This window comes from Amblyraja radiata, chromosome 11 (genome assembly GCF_010909765.2).
Source record: "Amblyraja radiata isolate CabotCenter1 chromosome 11, sAmbRad1.1.pri, whole genome shotgun sequence".
NCBI lineage: Eukaryota > Metazoa > Chordata > Chondrichthyes > Rajiformes > Rajidae > Amblyraja > Amblyraja radiata.
Genome location: NC_045966.1, coordinates 20,996,465 through 21,014,489, shown reverse-complemented (window position 1 = coordinate 21,014,489; position 18,025 = coordinate 20,996,465). Strand labels below are relative to the sequence as shown.

General features: G+C 39.9%; 1 protein-coding gene across 1 annotated transcript in view; it reads right to left on the bottom strand.

Moving 5' to 3' along the window:
- LOC116978788 (glutamate receptor ionotropic, delta-2-like) overlaps positions 1-18,025 on the bottom strand; it is a gene marked incomplete at its 5' end in the record, with an annotated part of 428,679 nt that overhangs the window by 73,419 nt on the left and 337,235 nt on the right. Inside the window, one exon of the mRNA XM_033030081.1 lies at positions 8,980-9,292. Coding sequence (XP_032885972.1) covers positions 8,980-9,292 — 313 coding nt within the window. The remainder of the gene's footprint in view (positions 1-8,979; positions 9,293-18,025) is intronic.

Genomic DNA, 18,025 nt, shown 5'->3' with positions numbered 1-18,025 from the left:
AGGCCCACTGCAAGCACGGAGATCCCAGAGACCCACAGCCAGCAGCAACTCCAGCCCAGCCCCGCTCCACCTCCAGAGGAACACGTAGGGGCAGAAGCTGATGGTGTGCACTGTACGTCTTGTTCTTGGGGTGGCGGATGAGGGGGCGCAGCTCGGGCTGTGGGCAAACTGCCGCTTGTCGCCGTAGCGGCCCATCGGGGAGCGAATTCCTCTGGAGTTGGAGGGGGAGGGGGGTATTGTGCTGTTTGATCACCCCCTGCTATCCCAGGGACAGGGAGACACAGCGGCTTTTTAGACTGGTGGGCAATCACTTCCAAAGTTCTGCCCACACAGTCAGTACACCTCTCCTACACAGCATTTCATACAAACATTTATTCTGCAAGAAAAACGACACTGAAGACTCAAACTCGCGACCGAGTAACTGCCAGGATCGAGGCGCAAACTCGCGACCTAGCTCGGGGATTCAAGAATCCCCGAGCTAGACCACCTAAGGGCATGTAGCTCCGCTAGGGTGACATGAGTGCGAGAGGTGATTCAATGCTGCGGGCACATTTACAAATTCAGGAATTCATTCAACACACTGCATTTCATACAGACATTTATTCTGCAAGAAAAAACGACATTGAAGACTCAAACTCGCGACCGAGTAACTGCCGGGATCAAGGCGCAAACTCGCGACCTTGCGGATATGAGCCGAGCACTCTACCACTGAGCCAGCCATTAAAATCTACGCTAAAAATGTTCCATTCCGAAGGCCGACAAATTCTGAATTACGAAAAGTGTCTGGTCCCAAGGCTTTCGGATAAAAGGTTGTGCACCTGTATATATAAAATAATGAAGGGCATAAATAAGGTGGTGGGCACAATCTTTTTCCCAGTGCAGGGGATTCTGAAACTGGAGCTCATACATTTAAGGTGAGAGGGAAACATTTTAAAGGGGTCCCGAGGAACAACTATTTCATCCAGAGGTTTGTGGATAAATGGAACAAGCTGCCAGAGAAAATGGTTGAGGCTGGTTTGGACAGGTACACGGATAAAAGGTTTTGGGGGATAATGACCAAATGTGGGGAAATGTATCTAGTTTAGATAGGACATCTTGGTGGAATTGACTAGTTGGGCCTTAGATCATATTTCCTGGCTGTTTAACTCTTTGTGACTCTACTCCTATTTGCACCTATTTCTCTACAGACTTCTGAACTGTAGCAATGAGGGTGCATGCAAGCTTGAAATACAATACCTCATCTTCTGGCTGGGCACATTGCAGCCTTCCAGATTCAATATTGAATTTTCCAACTTCAGGTATCTCTTTTTTCTTTTCTCTCTGCATCAGAACTGACTATTTCTGTCAGTAGGCCCTCTGCGATTTGTGAATCCGTTTTTATCTCTCTACTAATTTTCCCTGCCTGCGGGGCATTCTATAGCAACACATAATGCAGAAATGGAAAGATAATCTGGTTCCAACTCCACATTAACGCATTGATTGCAGTTTATGAGATTTTCCCTCTGTTCTACCCACCCATCTTCCAACTTCTTTAAAACTGAAAACTAATTTGTTATATTTTGTTCCCATTCTGATAAAGGGTCTCAGGTCTAAAATGTTAATGCGTTACCTATTGCACTTGTGCTGCCTGGCGTCTGAATGTTTCAATCATTTTATTTCAGATTCCCAACATCATCAGTACATCTTTCCTAACGTGTAATGTCAAGAATTGCTCATGATATTATCAGTGTGGAACAATGCCATAACTTCTTCCCAATTGAGTTTCTGCCCTTTTGCACTGGTGAGCATTGAGAGTGTGAAAGGCCAGTGGTGATAGAATCTCTCAGCTTTTATAAAAAGTACACGAACAAGACTGCCCATTTAAAAAAAAAATATTCTGGATTCTGCTAGATTCTCTACGGACCCATGCTGGTACTTTTCATTCAGCTAAAAATTTACAACATGTTCCGTGATTTCATTCTTAATTACAAACTGTAGTAATATTAATTAGTCTATAATTCCCTGATATTATGCTCAGAATTCCTTAAATAGCAGAATAACATTTGAAACTTTTCAATGCAGAGGAAACCAAGATTGGTTCTTAACATTAAAGAATCTTGAAAGAAATTGGGACATTTTCAACATTCTCATTTACTTCTTCTGAAAGTCGCTTGGAAGGTTGTTGACCTTTAATGTTGGTAAATTTTGCTGAAAAAATGTATGCTTTTTTTTAGTGCATTCCTGTCGTTCACTTGACACAGTTAATTCTCAGTTGAATTCTTACTTGATTTTTCACTTTTATGCACTTTGAATGTTTTGCATGTATCGAAATAATGAACTCAAGAGAACCAGGGTGGAATTATAAAATATTTACTCTGTAACTTGGGATGTGACTCGTAGATGACATAGCAAGGCGATAGAGGATACATTCTTGGCCAGAAGACTATCCTAGTTGACTCGACCCACTTCATACCCTTGTGAAGCAGTGGAAGTACAGTGGAAGTACAGTGGCCAGTGGGTGGGTGGGGGGGGGGGGGGGGGGGGGGGGTCTAGAGCCCTAGTATGGGTGTTGTGGGCTGAAGGGACTGGTTTCCAGATGTCTAATATGGACACTGTGGGCCAAATGGATTATTGGGCTGGTGGCTCAGTCACTTAAGCCTGTTGTGCTGGCAGCTCACTCACTCACGGCTGGTGGGCTGGCAGTTGACTCACGGCTATTCCTTGAAATTCCATTTCAAGCTGGGTGCAAGGCTACCAAATTCAAGTGCAGTTTCTTATCACTTCAAGCACGGTGCAAGGCCACCAAATTCAAGTGCAGTTTCATACAATTTCAAGCAGGGTGCAAGGCCACTAAAGATAGCGTGTCATGACCTCTCCCTCCTCCATCTTGCATAGACTGATACACGCCCACAATTCCGGGTTTTATAGTCCCTCCCCCTCCCACTAGAAGGGGTGTGGCCTTCATGGTATGATTGACAGGAGAGAGAATCTCACCATTTAAAAAATACTAATAACTCTTTTATTTTTCATCGATGGGAACAATCCTCAGCACCTGATGAGCAGAGGGGGACTCTTGAGTAAGATGGCAAAAAATCACAGCCATACGTGGTAGTGTTTTTTCTAAAATCAATATAAAGCACAAATAGGAAGTTGTCAAGATTAGACTTTTAATTATATAGAAGGCAAGGCAACTTTAATTAGGCAAGGCCCACAGTCCTGTTTATATCAACGGGTCAATGGTTGAAAGGGTCAAGAGCTTCAAATTCCTGGGCGTGCACATCTCTGAAGATCTTTCCTGGTTCGAGAACACTGATGCAATTATCAAAAAGCACATCAGTGCCTCTACTTCCTGAGAAGATTACGGAGAGTCAGTTTGACAAGGAGGACTCTCTCTAACTTCTACAGGTGCACAGTAGAGAGCATGCTGACCGGTTGCATCGTTGCTTGGTTCGGCAACATGAGCGCTCTGGAGAGGAAAAGACTACAAAAAGTAGTAAACACTGCCCAGTCCATCATCGGCTCTAACCGTCCTTCCATCGTGGGGATTTATCGAAGTCACTGCCTCAAAAAGGCTGGAAGTATCATCAAAGACCCACACCATCCTGGCCACACACTCATCTCCCTGCTACCTTCAGGTAGAAGGTACAGGAGCCTGAAGACTGCAACGACCAGGTTCAGGAATAGCTACTTCCCCACAGCCATCAGGCTATTAAACCTGGCTCGGCCAAAACTCTGAACATTAATAACCCATTAATTGTTATTTGCACTTTATCAGTTTATTTATTCATGTGTTTTGTAGTCAATGCCTATTATGTTCTGTGTGCTGAAGCAAAGCATGAATTTCATTGTCCTATCAGGGACACACGACAATAAACTTGAACTTGAACTTAATTAGGCAAGGCAACTTTAATTAGGCAAGACAACTTTAATTAGGCAAGGCAACTTTAATTAGGCAAGGCAACTTTAATTAGGCAACGCATCTTTAATTAGGCAACACAGCTTTAGCATTTCCAAACCAAAGGCAACACAGCTTTAGCATTTCCAAACCAAAGGCAACACAGTTTTAGCATTTACAAACCAAAGGCAGCACAGCTTTAGTATTTTCAAACTATATTTTCAAACCACATTAAGGGCACGACAGGTCAGTAAAACCACTCACAGTTTAGTAGACATGTGGCCTGTGTTATTCACAGCTCAGACTAAGAGACGTGACCCTCTGGCTCCCCCACCTTGCAGAGGCTGACTGAGGCACTCAACACTTCCGGGTTTTATAATCCCTCCGGAAGGGGCATGGCCTTCAGGACAGAGAATCTCAACATTTTTTAAACACTAATAACTATTTTATTTTTCATAGATGGGAAAAATCCTCTTGTCCTGCGCAGCTTAGGGGGACTCTGAGTAAGATGGCCAAAAATCACTGCCGTAAGTGGCAGCGTTTTTTCTAAAATCAATATACAGAGCAACAGGAAGTGGTCATGATCAGACTTTAAGTATATAGATTTGTCTAATTTTGGGCGTGCTACTCAAGAAAGGTTCGCAAGACCGTGAGAGGGTAGAACAGGTTTGTTCATGCGAGTCCTGCGCATGAGGTGGAATGTGGACAAACTGGGGTTATTTTTAGTTGAGGGAAGAAGGTTCAGAACAAAAGTTTCAATAAAGTTACTGGAAAAAAGCTATTTCCATTGTTGAAAACATAACTGTCTTTGAAAGGAATAGCACTACCTTCCAAAAACCTTTATAAATATCATGGTCTGGAGATCCTCCAATTGTACAATTAGGTTATATTATTAATTGTGTCATAATCATAAATCTCTACATCATGGAAACTGCAGCTCAACATGTTCATGCCAACCACGGTTCTTACCAAAGATGGTTCTATTTGCTACATTTAGTCCACATCCTTCCACATATTTTCTATCCGTATACCTGTACAAATATAGTTTAATCATTGTAATTGTACCTCATTCTACAATTTCCTCTGGCAGCTTATTTTATATACTCATCGTCCTTTGGTGTGAAAAACATACCCCTCTGATCCCCATTAAGTCTTTCCCATCATTTTAAACCTATGCTGTTTAGTTTTAGACTACTCTATCCTGGGAAAAAGATGGTGACTATCTACCCTCTCTATGCCCCTCATCATTTTATGAACCTCTTTGTTCCACAGGAAAAACAGTCCTATTCAATAATTCCTTCCAACTCAAGCCCTCCAGCCCCGGCAACATCCTTATTAATCTTTTCTGCGTCATCTTTATCTTAAACAGCAATAATAATCGCTTAATCTCAGAGATAATTAAACTAAATTTACTGGAATAAATGTAAAGCAGAGCCTTTTCCAAGAATATAGAATAAATAAATCAGTCTTTACATAGAAATTATGGGAAATGTATAATATGTAGTTTGTAAGTGGAAATGTTTTGAGTTAAGTGCAACAGATTTTGATAAGTGTCATTTACAGGAAAAGCAGTCATTTTATATGCAAAATATATAAACCAGTGACATAGAAATATATGTTGTCTGAGTTGGTAGGAACAGAATAACTAATTACAGAGGGGATAACAACAGGTACAAATGGACATGCTGACTGCATCTTTTCAAGAGGGACAAGTTATGAACCTCAGATTTGTACCAAGCAGAGAATCTTATTGAAGTGTATCTTATGTCCTTGTCAGTTGGTCTGGATAGCCTGAAGGGATCTTTGTGGAATTCAACAGACATCAATGGAATTCATAGCTAGAACTTGCAGCCACAACTTAACCGCACATTGAACACTCCTGGCTTTTGACGAATTTCTTGGCAAATACAGTATGTTTAAAACTTAAATCCATCAGTTCTCAGGTGTATAACATAACATGTTGTTGCAAAAGAAGAGCTCTGAACTTTTCCTTTCCAAGACAGCATCTTGGCTAATCCTTTCATAACAATGTAATGAAGTCCTAATGGTGCAGTGCAAGAGAATATCATGACCAAATTTGTGCATGGAATTACACAGTGCTACACAGGATCTCATTCCATAGCATCATGACAGATATGTTCCATGTTTGAACCATCTAATTATAGCAACATGTCTAACTTCAGCAGGGTAAAGTTTTGAAGTGGAAAGCTAAATGGCAGTACCATTACACAGATGCTTTCAAATGGTAATTTACCCTGTTCACATTGGAGCAATAAAACATTTGTCTCCATATATAAAAATATGTTTTAATGCTATGAAAAATTGCCTTCAGAACCGGCATTAGTACCAGTGCAGTTTGCATTAAGTCTACCCTGAGATTCCTGAAAAAAATGGAAAGGCTCATCCAACAAAATAAATAATGCATTAGAAATCTGATAACTGGCAGGAAGTTGCAAATATTATTCCAGTTGAATGAGTGACTGTCATCACATTCACATTTGTCATCCTTAGCAACTTCAATACTCCAGAAGAAACTGCTGTAATAATGTTTCTAGTATATATATATATATTGTTCATGATAAATCTTTAAACATAAATTATTTACTTTTTCAGATATTTGTACAGTGATGGTAGCTGCAGTATTTCACTAATTAGAACTTTTGAGACCACTTGGCTTATCGTGGAAGAAGATACATTTCTGGAGTAAAAATACAGTCCACTAAAACGTAAAGGGTTCTTAGTATTGAGGAATGTTACATGGTTCATACTGTATGTTCATAAGTGACCGGAGCAGAATTTGGCCATTTGGCCCATCAAGTCTACTCCACAATTCAATCATGGCTGATCTATCTCTCCCACTTAACCCCATTTTCCTGATTTCTCCCCATAACCCCTGACAGCCGTACTAATGAAGAATCTATCTCTGCCATAAAAATATCCATTGAATTTTATTCCACAGCCTTATTCACAGTGAATAGGGAACACTACACATGATTACAATCGAGCCATCCGCAGTGTACAGATATATGACAAAGAGAATAATGTTTAGTGCGAGATAAAAACCAGTAAAGTCCGATCAAAGATAGTCAACGGTCTCCAGTGAAATAGATAGCAACAGGACTGCTGTCTAGTTCTAAGTTCGTAAGTGACAGGAGCAGTTTGCATATCAGGCCAATAGATCTGTGGATGATGCAGTCAACCTGGGCCTGCACTTCATCCTACAGCACCTAGACCGCCAGGGGACCTATGCGAGGATCCTGTTTGTTGATTTTAGCTCTGCACTCAACACCATTGTGCCAGAGCTACTACACTCCAAACTTTCCGAGTTGACTGTGCCTGAACCCCTCTGTCGGTGGATCAACAGCTTCCTGACAGACAGGAAGCAGCACGTGAGGCTGGGAAAGCACATCTCAAACCTGCAAACGCTCAGCACCGCAAGTCCTATACTCTACTCTCACAGCACCAACGATTGCACCTCCACAGACACCTCTGTCAAGCTTCTCAAGTTTGCGGATGACACAACCCTGATTGGACTGATCCAGGATGGGGAGGAATCTGCCTACAGACAGGAAGTGTCACAGCTGGCATCCTGGTACCATCGCAACAACCTAGAGCTCAATGCTCATAAGACAGTGGAATTGATTGTAGACTTTAGGAGAGCTCACCCCACTCACCATCAACAACACCACAGTCACATCTGTGGAGTCTTATAAGTTCCTGGGAACCATCATCTCCACGGACCTTAAGTGGGGGGCTACCATCGACTCCACAGTTAAAAAGGCACAACAGAGGATGTACTTCCTGCAGCAGCTGAGGAAGCACAATCTGCCACAGGCAATGATGGTCCATCGTGGAGTCTGTTCTCACCTTCTCCATCATGGTCTGGTTTGGCTCAGCCACCAACCACGACACCTGGAGGCTGCAGCGAATCGTCCGATCAGCAGAGAAGGTTATTGTCTGCAACCTTCCCTCCATTGATGAACTCTACACTGCAAGGACCAGGAAGCGAGTGGGCAAGATCGTCTCTGACCCCTCTCATCCTGGCCACAAACTCTTTGAATCACTTCCCTCTGGAAGGCGACTCCGGACTGTCAAAGCTGCCAAAGCCAGACATAAAAACATTTTTTATCCATGAGTAGTTGCTCTACTCAACAGATCAAATCTGTAACCTCCCTTTGATCTGGTATTTTGTTGGTTCACATGCTTGATCAATTGTGTTTTATCATTAATATTTTATTATTATTAATGTTTAGTGTTTTCTGAGCCATTCGTAACTATCACTGTAAGTCATGTTGTTACTTGTGCGCGGTGCACCAAGGCAAATTCCTTGTATGTGAATACTTGGCCAATAAACTTACTTACTTAGTTGCTGGTTCAGTTGCTCTGATAACAGCAGGGAAGAAATTGTCCCTGAATTTGGAGGTGTGCGTTTTCACACCTATACCTTTTGTCTCTTGGGAGAGGGAAGAAGAGGGAGTGGCCAGTATAGCAAAGTGCAGGGTCCACACGCTCATCACAATTAGCCAGGAACTTGTTCACATGGTAAGGCATCCTGCTTTGGCGGTTTTTGTGGTGTGCAAGGTTTTTGTGAGTGAATTTTTGAACCATGAAGCTGATTACATTGCCACTAAAATGAACGTTAAATGAATTCAATGATAGAGGGTACAATTGATTAAGGAATTGAGCAATAATATGATGCTCAGTGGCTAAAGGTCCTGGGTACTTCCAGGTGTACACCGGACACCAAAATCATGGTGACAAGGAAGGACTGGAAAAACTATTGTGCAGCTGAAAGGGCAGTTTATCTTCGGGAACTAATGATATCGAAGGGAAGGATCTGAAGTACAGCAAAATACACTTGGGAGGTCGCTAAGCAGGCTTGACTGCTAGAATTCTGGATGGTAATTTACAGATTATTTCCCCAGTCATGTCTAGAGTAGGGAAGATATGCTGTTCAACGGCATGTGAAGAATTCAAACAGCATGTGAACTATATTTGAACAAAATAAAATAACCAAGACAACAGATCACTAATATCTGCATTATATTAAATTCTATTCGCATCATGCTGAAACATCTTAAGACATTTAAAAAAAAACTCCCTACCTTGTTGTACAAATGATCCATAAACAAGCCAAGCAGCATTGTACAAAGTTGTGGATGTCACAGATCCTATTTGAAGTGGAGATGGCTTTACCCAGCTGAACATGCAAACAAGCAGGCCGATTATAAACAGAGTGCCAATAATACATGCCCACACAGTTAGATCAAATGGTTCAAGGCAGGTAAACATGTCAACTTTGTGTTCTGGCTTCTTAAGTAGAAATCCTAATGTATAATCCATAAATCGACCAGTGAAGTCCACAATATTCTCTCTTTCGGGGGTAATTGTCAAGGCTGAAACTGCTATATCAGCTCGCTGTAGAGAAAAATTAAACAAAATACATGCATATTAGGTTGATTTTTATGTTACAGAGAATAATAATGGAATTATGCTAATTGCATTGATTGTTTAGGAATTAAACATAAATATCTGGGTAATTTACCTAATTTTATACTGATAATGATGCATTATTGTAGATATGACTCATGCGATGTTAATATTAATATTGATTACTAATCAATAACTTTCAACTCAAGGCCTTATATTACAAACTGAAGCACTACAATATGCCAAATGAAGACATAATATGTCAAACTAATCAAACCTCTTGTTCATGTACAAAATATGTTTGTACTTTATATATTGTCACGATAAAGCATGTAACAATTGGTATTGACACAGGCATAGATTTTGTTTATTTTTTAATCGGTACAATTATTCCCATGTAACTTATATACAATTCATTATACTTTATAGGCCAGGTCAAACATTAGAGCACCAGATAAAAGGCAAACATTAAAAAAAATATATATTATTTCATTTACACAAACCTGAAACATTAACTATTCCTCAGTACAGATGCGGAAAATAAGAGCAAGAGTAGGTCATTCGCCCATCGTGCCTGCTGCACCATTCATGCAATCATGTCTGATTACACTACCGCACTCCAAACTCTCTTCCTATACCTTGATATTTTTGGTTTAAAAATCTATCTATCCCCTGCTCAAATATATTGAGTGACTTAGTTCCATTGTGATTTGCTGTGGTGAATTCCACAGGTTTACAGTCTCCTGAGTAAAGACTTTTTTCTACATCCCAATATCCTGGGATTGTGACATTTCCCCTCAATCCTATCTACACAGATCCTTGTCCACACCTCTCCCTCTCCACAACTAGGGGAGACCGAGTTTCTGCATCTCGTCTATCTAGCCCTTTCTGTTCTTGATTTCCTCTCATTTTCGAAACTCCCCATGAATATAGAGCTAATCAACCCAATGACACAACATATAATAGTCTGCCCTCCAAAAAAACATCCTGGTAAACCTTTTCTGTATTCGGTCTTTAGCAAGGTCTTGACTTAGCTAAGACCAAGTGCAAATAATAGTCCGCACGTGATCTCAACAAAGCCCTCTATAATAGTAAATATACATCCTTTATTCAACACTAAACATTTCTTGCAATGAAGGCTGACACACCACTTGCTATCTTGTATGTTTGCTTTTAGTAACTAAAGGTCACCCAGGTCCCCTTGTATATACATATTTCCACACTATTCGCATTAAAGGAGCACTCAGCCTTCTTCTATTCTACACCCAAGTGGATAATTTTACATTAGCCTACTTCAACAGGGAAGGAAAAATAGTTAACATTTCCAGCGTTTTAGGTTTCCACAATCTACATGTTTTGCATTTGAACTCAATTACTGCAATTTAACATTGAATTACTTTCGTGATTAAAAATGACAAATTTATAAAACACATTTAAGAAAAGTGAGAGTAAAGAACAAAGCTAGTTTATCTTCATATCTTATGTTCCATTAATATGTCACATTCTAATAGCATAAAAATGTAGCTACATCCCCTGCAAAATGAGAGTACTGAAATTAATGTGTTAATTGACAAATTACATTTTATTAGCTTCTACATTTAAGGAGATAATAAATTATAGAATGGTCAAACAAAATAACAATACAATGTATTCTACTTTATAATATAGCAATGTAAATTTTACTTTAATTTTGGAGGAATTACTCATAAATTAATAGATTAGCTTTTAATGCCAGTTTTTTTTTAATGTAAGTGCATAGACATCTTATTACAAGGACCAATGCTATTGTTCTTTATCAGTGCCTTTCAATTAAAAAAAGAGCTGTGGAAACTTACATTTTAAAATGTCTCATATAATTTAATGGTACAGATGAAGTTGCGTTGGTGCAATTCCATGTAGGCACCTCTCACGACACTACACAACATCCATTGTCTTCCATTGTAGGATAAAGCCATTAGATTACCACATTATCTGGTGTGATGCCATTTGAGAGATTTAACACATTTGCCTGATGTGTTAAATTTTCTTCCTGTAATCAGATCTTTCAGCAAATGTCCTTCAGTCCTTTTCCCCCCATGAATTGTAACACTTTCTATACATGCCTGCCCAATGTATTTGTGTTTAAGGTCACTATTAAATGCATATGCTGCCACTGATGTATCAAAACAACTTGAATAGTTGAGAAGAGGAGATTTTGTTATATTGGTATCAGATAGTAACAAGGAACTGCTAATGCTAGTTTATAAAATAATACACAAAGTGCTTGAGAAAGTAAATCAGACATCATTTCTGGAGAACATGGATAGATAATGTGACCCTGAACAGCATTAATGTACAAAGGGATCTTGAGATCCTAGTCCATAACTCCTTAAAAGTAGCAGCACGAGTAGATAGAGTGGCAAAGAAAGCATATTGTATGTTTGCCTTCATTGGTTGGGTCATTGAGAATAAGAGTCAGAAAGTCAAGATGCTGCTTTATAGGATTTTGGTTAGGGCATATTTGGAGTATTACAAGCACTTCTGGTTGCCCCATTACAGGAAGGATGTGGAGACTTTGGAAGGAGTGCAGAGGAAGTTTACAAGAATGATGCTTGGATTATGGGATATTAGCTACAGGGAGAAGTTGAACAAACTTGGACAATTTTCCCTGGAATACTGGAGGTTGGGGGAAGACCTGACAAATGTATATCCAATTATGAGAGGCATAGATAGGGTAGACAGTCTGAATCTTTTTCCCAGAATGGAAATAAAAAATATCAGCAGGCATATCTTTATGGTTAGAGTGGCAAAGTTTAAAGGAGATGCGCGGGGCAAGTTATAGACAGAGGGTGGTGAATGGCTAGAAAGCACTGCCGGGGATGGTGGAAGAGGCAGATACGATTGGAATTTAAGAGACTTTTGGATAGACAGAGAATGGCGGGATATGGATTTTGTGTGGGCAGATGGTGGTCTTGGCTTCATGATCGGCACATATTTGGCCCGATATTGAGGGCAGAAGGGCCTGTACCTGTGCTATACTGTTCTATTTACTATGTTCAAATCCTGACCATGAATGCATTGATTAATCCACATGAAATTAGATCACAAAGCTAACGTTCACTTTTAACTAAATAGTGTAATAAATAGTAACATTGCAAACAAACAAAATATGAATTTAACTTTAACAAGGGCAGATGCATATAGAATATTGAAGTGGAATATGGATGGCAGTGGTGCTTTATTACCATTAAACATGAGGGCATGACTCTCCTCTGAATGTAACATTCATAATCCACCCTCTATTGCTTCTTTCCAAATATATTAAATCTCATCATTTATTTCAATCCTTACTGCATTGCAGATGAATTTATTCATTATGAATGCATTTGAATTCAGTAAGTTTTATCATTGAATGGCAGTACTTCCTGTTTCAATTTGTTTTTGTGGAAGCTCTTGCAATCAAACTAGCAACCTTGCATTCAATAGTTTTTTTGGAAATTGCTCGAAGAAGGAGGAAAATAAACTGGTTGTGCTGTTTTGAAATTAGATTTTCTTTGTAGATATGGTTATATTGTAGGTAGATGGTATGATAGGTTATATGGTTATATGGTAGGTAGAAGTATAAGAAAATAGCTTAGTTGATGCCAAGTTAGATAGCAAAAATAACAAAAACATTGACAGAGATAAAAATATATATTTTAAAAGAAACCTAAAACCTGAACAAATTATACTATTGTTATTTTATTCATTTGAAATAAAAATTATATTTAAATCTGTATTTTAACATGCAGTACCAATAATAAAGCCTTTGGATGTTATCTAATTTTGTAAAAGTACTATCTCCAAAATCATGGCATGTGGCCTAAAAATCATGAATAAATTTGGTGAGGGAAGTTTGTTTGGCTTAGTCTTGCATCTGAATTTAAATGTTATTATATTTTCAGTGCAGAGATACTTGTTACACAACATCTCGGCTTCACAGTCCTTATTACCATCAACAATGTCCACATAGAGAAGCTGCTGCAGAATAATGAGTCCAGGCTTCAGATTATATGGGGTCACACACAGTTTTGGTCAATCTGTGAGGTTGATCGTGAGGATTAGGTGACTAGCCACACACATTGAAAACAAGTGGGGTGGCATGGTGGCACAGCGGTAGAGTTGCAACTTTACAGCGCCAAAGACCTGGGTTCAATACTGACTACTGATGCCGTCTGTATGGAGTTTTTACATTCTTCCTGTGACCGCATGGGTTTTCGGTTGCTACGGTTTCCTCACGCACTCCAAAGACATAGGTTTGTATGTTAATTAGTTGCTGCAAATTGTCCCTCAGGTGTAGGATAAAACTAGTGTATGGGTGATTGCTGGTCAGTGCAGACTCGATGGGCTGAAGGGCCTGTTTCCATGCTGTATCTACTAACTAAACTAAACTAAACTAAGGGCCCCATTGCTGTCTTCCACATTCCATGGTTCCTCACATTTTAAAGGCAACTTTTCATGCTTCATATACTGTGCTTTAGCTACCGTGAAGAGTTTTCTTTCGGGGTATGACCTTTTAGGGTATGACCTGCTTCAATGGATTCTTCGTGGCCCCTTTTTCATTGTCTCCCATGGTAATTGAAATTGAATACCAGGTAGATTACCATCTTAATGCAGCAGCAGGGTGTTGCAGAAATGTTGTTTTGACTCTCCCTATAAGTGGGAAATTCGGTCGCTATGCATATACATTTAAGTAATATATATTAGACACTTTAAATAGGCTAGTATTGCAATATGAAGAGGCATATTTTATACAGAGATGTTCATTTTTAAAGGGAATGTCATGGTTATTCAATGTAGACACACGCCCTTCAAGCAACTTGCCCACACCGATGAACATGTCCCACATATACCAGTCCCAATTGCCTGCATTTGGGCTGCCATCTATAGAATTAAAAGTCTCATCTTGACCACTTCCTGTCTACGCTGTATATTGATTTTAGAAAAAACGCTACCATATATTGCTATAATTTTTGGCCATCTTACTCACAGTCCTCCTCCGCTGATCAGGCCCTGAGAATTTGTTCCCATCGATGAAAAATAAAAGAGTTATGAGTGTTTAAAAAACCTTGAGATCCTCTTGCCTGTCAATCACCGCAAATAAGGTAACGCCCCTTCCGGGGGGGAGGGGGAGGGAGTTCAGGACTATAAAACTCCGGATGCCTGAACGCGACTCAGTGTATTTGAGTGTATGTGTTTGTGAGTGTATGTTTGTGAGTATATGTTTGTGAGTGTATGTGTTTGTGAGTGTATGTGTGTCCGAGTGTGTGCGTTTGTGAGTGTATGTATGTGTGAGTGTGAGTGGCCTTGTGTGTGTGAGCGTCTGTGTGTGAGTGCCTGTGTGTGTGTGTGTGTGTGTGTGTGAGTGTCTGTGAGTGTGTGTGTGTGTGTTTGTGTGTGTGTGAGTGTATGTGTGTGTTTGTGAGTGTATGTGTATATGCGAGTGTATGTGTGAGTGTATGTATGTGTGTGTGTGAGTGTATGTGTGTGTGGGTGAGTGAGTGTATGTGTGAGTTTATGTGTATGTGTATGTGTGAGTGTATGTGTGAGTGTGAGTGTGTGTGAGTGTATGTGTGTGAGTCTGTGTGTGTGTGTCAGTGTATAAGTGTGTGTGAGTGTGTGTCAGTGTATAAGTGTGTGTGAGTGTGTGTGTGTGTGTGTATCTGTGTGTGTGTGTGAATGTGTGTGTGTGAGAGTGTGTGAGTGTGTGTGTGTATGTGTGAGTGTGTGTATGTGTGAGTGTATATGCGTGTGTGTGTGTATAAGTGTGCGTGTGTAAGTGTATGTGTGTGCATGTGTGAGTGTATGTTTGTGTGTGTGTGTCAGTGTATGTGTGTGTGTGTGAGTGTACGTGTGTGTGTGTGTGAGGTGGACGGTGTGTATGTGAGTGAATTTGCTGGCCTGCATTCTACTTGAAATGTTGTGAAATTGGATTTGCTGGCCTGCACTCCACTTGAAGTGCTGTGAGATTTGGTTTGCTGCCTGCACTCTGCTTGGTGCTGTGAGATTGGGTTTGCTGCCTGCACTCCGCTTGAACTGCTATGAGATTGGATTTGCTGGCCTGCACTCTGCTTGAAGTGCTGTGACATTGGATTTGCTGGCCTGCACTCCACTTGAAGTGCTGTGACATTGGATTTGCTGGCCTGCAATCCACTTGAAGTGCTGTGACATTGGATTTGCTGGCATGCACTCCACTTGATGTGCTGTGACATTGGATTTATTGCCTGCACTCCTCCTGAACTGCTGTGAGATTGGATTTGCTGGCCTACATTCCACTTGAAGTGCTGTGACATTGGATTTGCTGGCCTGCACTTTGCTTGAAGTGCTGTGAGATTGGATTTGATGGCCTGCACTCTGCTTGAAGTGCTTTGAGATTGGATTTGCTACCTGCACTCTGATTGAAGTGCTGTGGGATTGGATTTGCTGCCTGCGCTCTGCTAGAAGTGCTGTGACATTGGATTTGCTGGCTGGACTCTGCTAGAAGTGCTGTGACATTGGATTTGCCACCTGCACTCTGCTTGAAGTGCTGTGAGATTAGATTTGCTGCTGCTTGAAGTGCTGTGAGATTGGGTTAGCTGCTGGCACTGAATGATAACTTTTGAGGTAAATTCTCAGATTTTCTTTGTTAAAATTTGACTGCTCAATCTCTCTACATTAAAATTGTCTCTTTTTTCTAAACAGCAAAGAGAAATCAAGAGGCAGTGAGCAGCAGAACACACCAAGAGACACAACAAGAAAGAGCTGAACATGTCTAAAATTGATTGTCCACCCTCTCCCCTTCTCTCTCTCACAGCATCTGTCACCTGTTTCCAGCAGAATTTTTGGCAGTTTCTGAGCTGCCAGCCCACTAGGCCTGAGTTACTGAGCAGACAACCTGCCAGGCCTGAGTGACTGAGCTGCCAGGCCTCAGTTACTGAGCTACCAGCCCAAGAATCCATTTGTCCCACAATATCCATACTAGCCCTCTGGAAACCAGTCTCTTTGGCCCACAACACCCATGCTAGCACTCCAGAAACTCCCCCCCTCCCCCCCCCACTGGCCAGCAATATTGGAATTGGTGGAGAGGTGGAATATTGCAGTGGGGGACCAGCCCTCCCGTGTGATGCTGGGACCCAATGGGTCCCAATTAGTCTAGTATCCCTATAAACCTGTCCTATCCATGTACCTGTCCAAATGTTTCTTAAATGTTGCAATACTACCTGCCTTAACTATCTCCTCTGTCAGCTCATTCCATACACCCACCAACCTCTGTGTGATTTGTATGTTTATTAACTATATCTCTAATAAGCCTATTACACTCAGTCAAGTATAAGAGGAAGCCTACCACATCTACCACAGTGTACTATATCCTAAATTGTTACAGTTTGCTTAAGATGGTGGGATCTAGAATGAACTATTTAATACAGCACAATGTAGATTCAATTATAGCATTTGACAAGGAGTTGAAAATGTACCAAAATGGAAATCAACTTCAAGGTTACAGGGCAAAAGGGCTGGTGGAGAGGTAGTGGGGTGAGTAGTTGCCATGAGCTGGTCTGGCTTTCACAGGCTGAATAGGCTCCTTAATGTTGTAACCCTTCTATGATTCAATGTATGTCTAATGGGAATATTTTCAATTCAGTACTGGAATCACATTATTTCCATTAGCCTGACTGAAATTTCAGGAAGGTGAAAAATGTCACTCGTAAATGTGTATTTTCATTATATTCACCAAGCACAACATTCATTTCAACAGATTTGTTTTATAAAAAAAATTCTCCACATGACATTATGAAAAAATAATGTGAAAACAACCTGTCAAACCAATTGATAAAGTAATAAAAATATGATAAACTAATGTTTCTCTAATGCTAATTTTTGGTTAATCTAATAGATATATAGGTGAATGGAGGGATATGGATCATGTGCAAGCAGATAGGATTAGTATATCTTAGCATCATGTTCAGCAAAGACATTATGGACCAAAGGGCCTGCTCCTGTGCTGTATGTTTCAATGTTCTCTGTTCCATTCAAAATCCATACAGTTTGTTCAACTGTTCTGATATTTTCACACAGTTTTTTTTCTATTATTCATAAAAACTTGAAGCCTTAGAATTGATGTTTGCAGATGTTCCACAACCCAATGCAATGCATAAAATTAGAAAATTAGAACATTTTATTTTTGAATAAAATAGAAATTGCTGAGATTATCGAATGTAATCATTCTGATCTAGCATGTACATTGTTATAATGCAAGTAAAATATAACACAACTCACTATCAAGGTTCTTTGAAGGCAAAACATATTAGTCGTGTAATTCTCCTGAAATGTTATCCTATCAGAACATGTAACCTGTTACATTTTGGAAGATTAAAAATCATTAAGAATGTAATTTTAAAAATGTATCTTAGTGTGTGTTAGAATGATAATTTAATTATGTTTGCCAATACTTTAAATTTAATTGGTTTTCCAACAATCAGAACATGGATCAAATTTCTAATTGTTGCCATTTGTATAAACAATCTGTATTTTATTATCATGTCTAACACACTTCCTGAATTCGCAGTTCAATATACCATGCTTTAAGTGTGAAGCACACATTTTCATGGACACAGGAAATTATATTGTAAAAAATTGACACAATACATGATTAATCCAGAATAATAGGTATCTCGGAAATGGCATAGGATACAAAACAAATGATGTGTATTTATTAGTGGAATG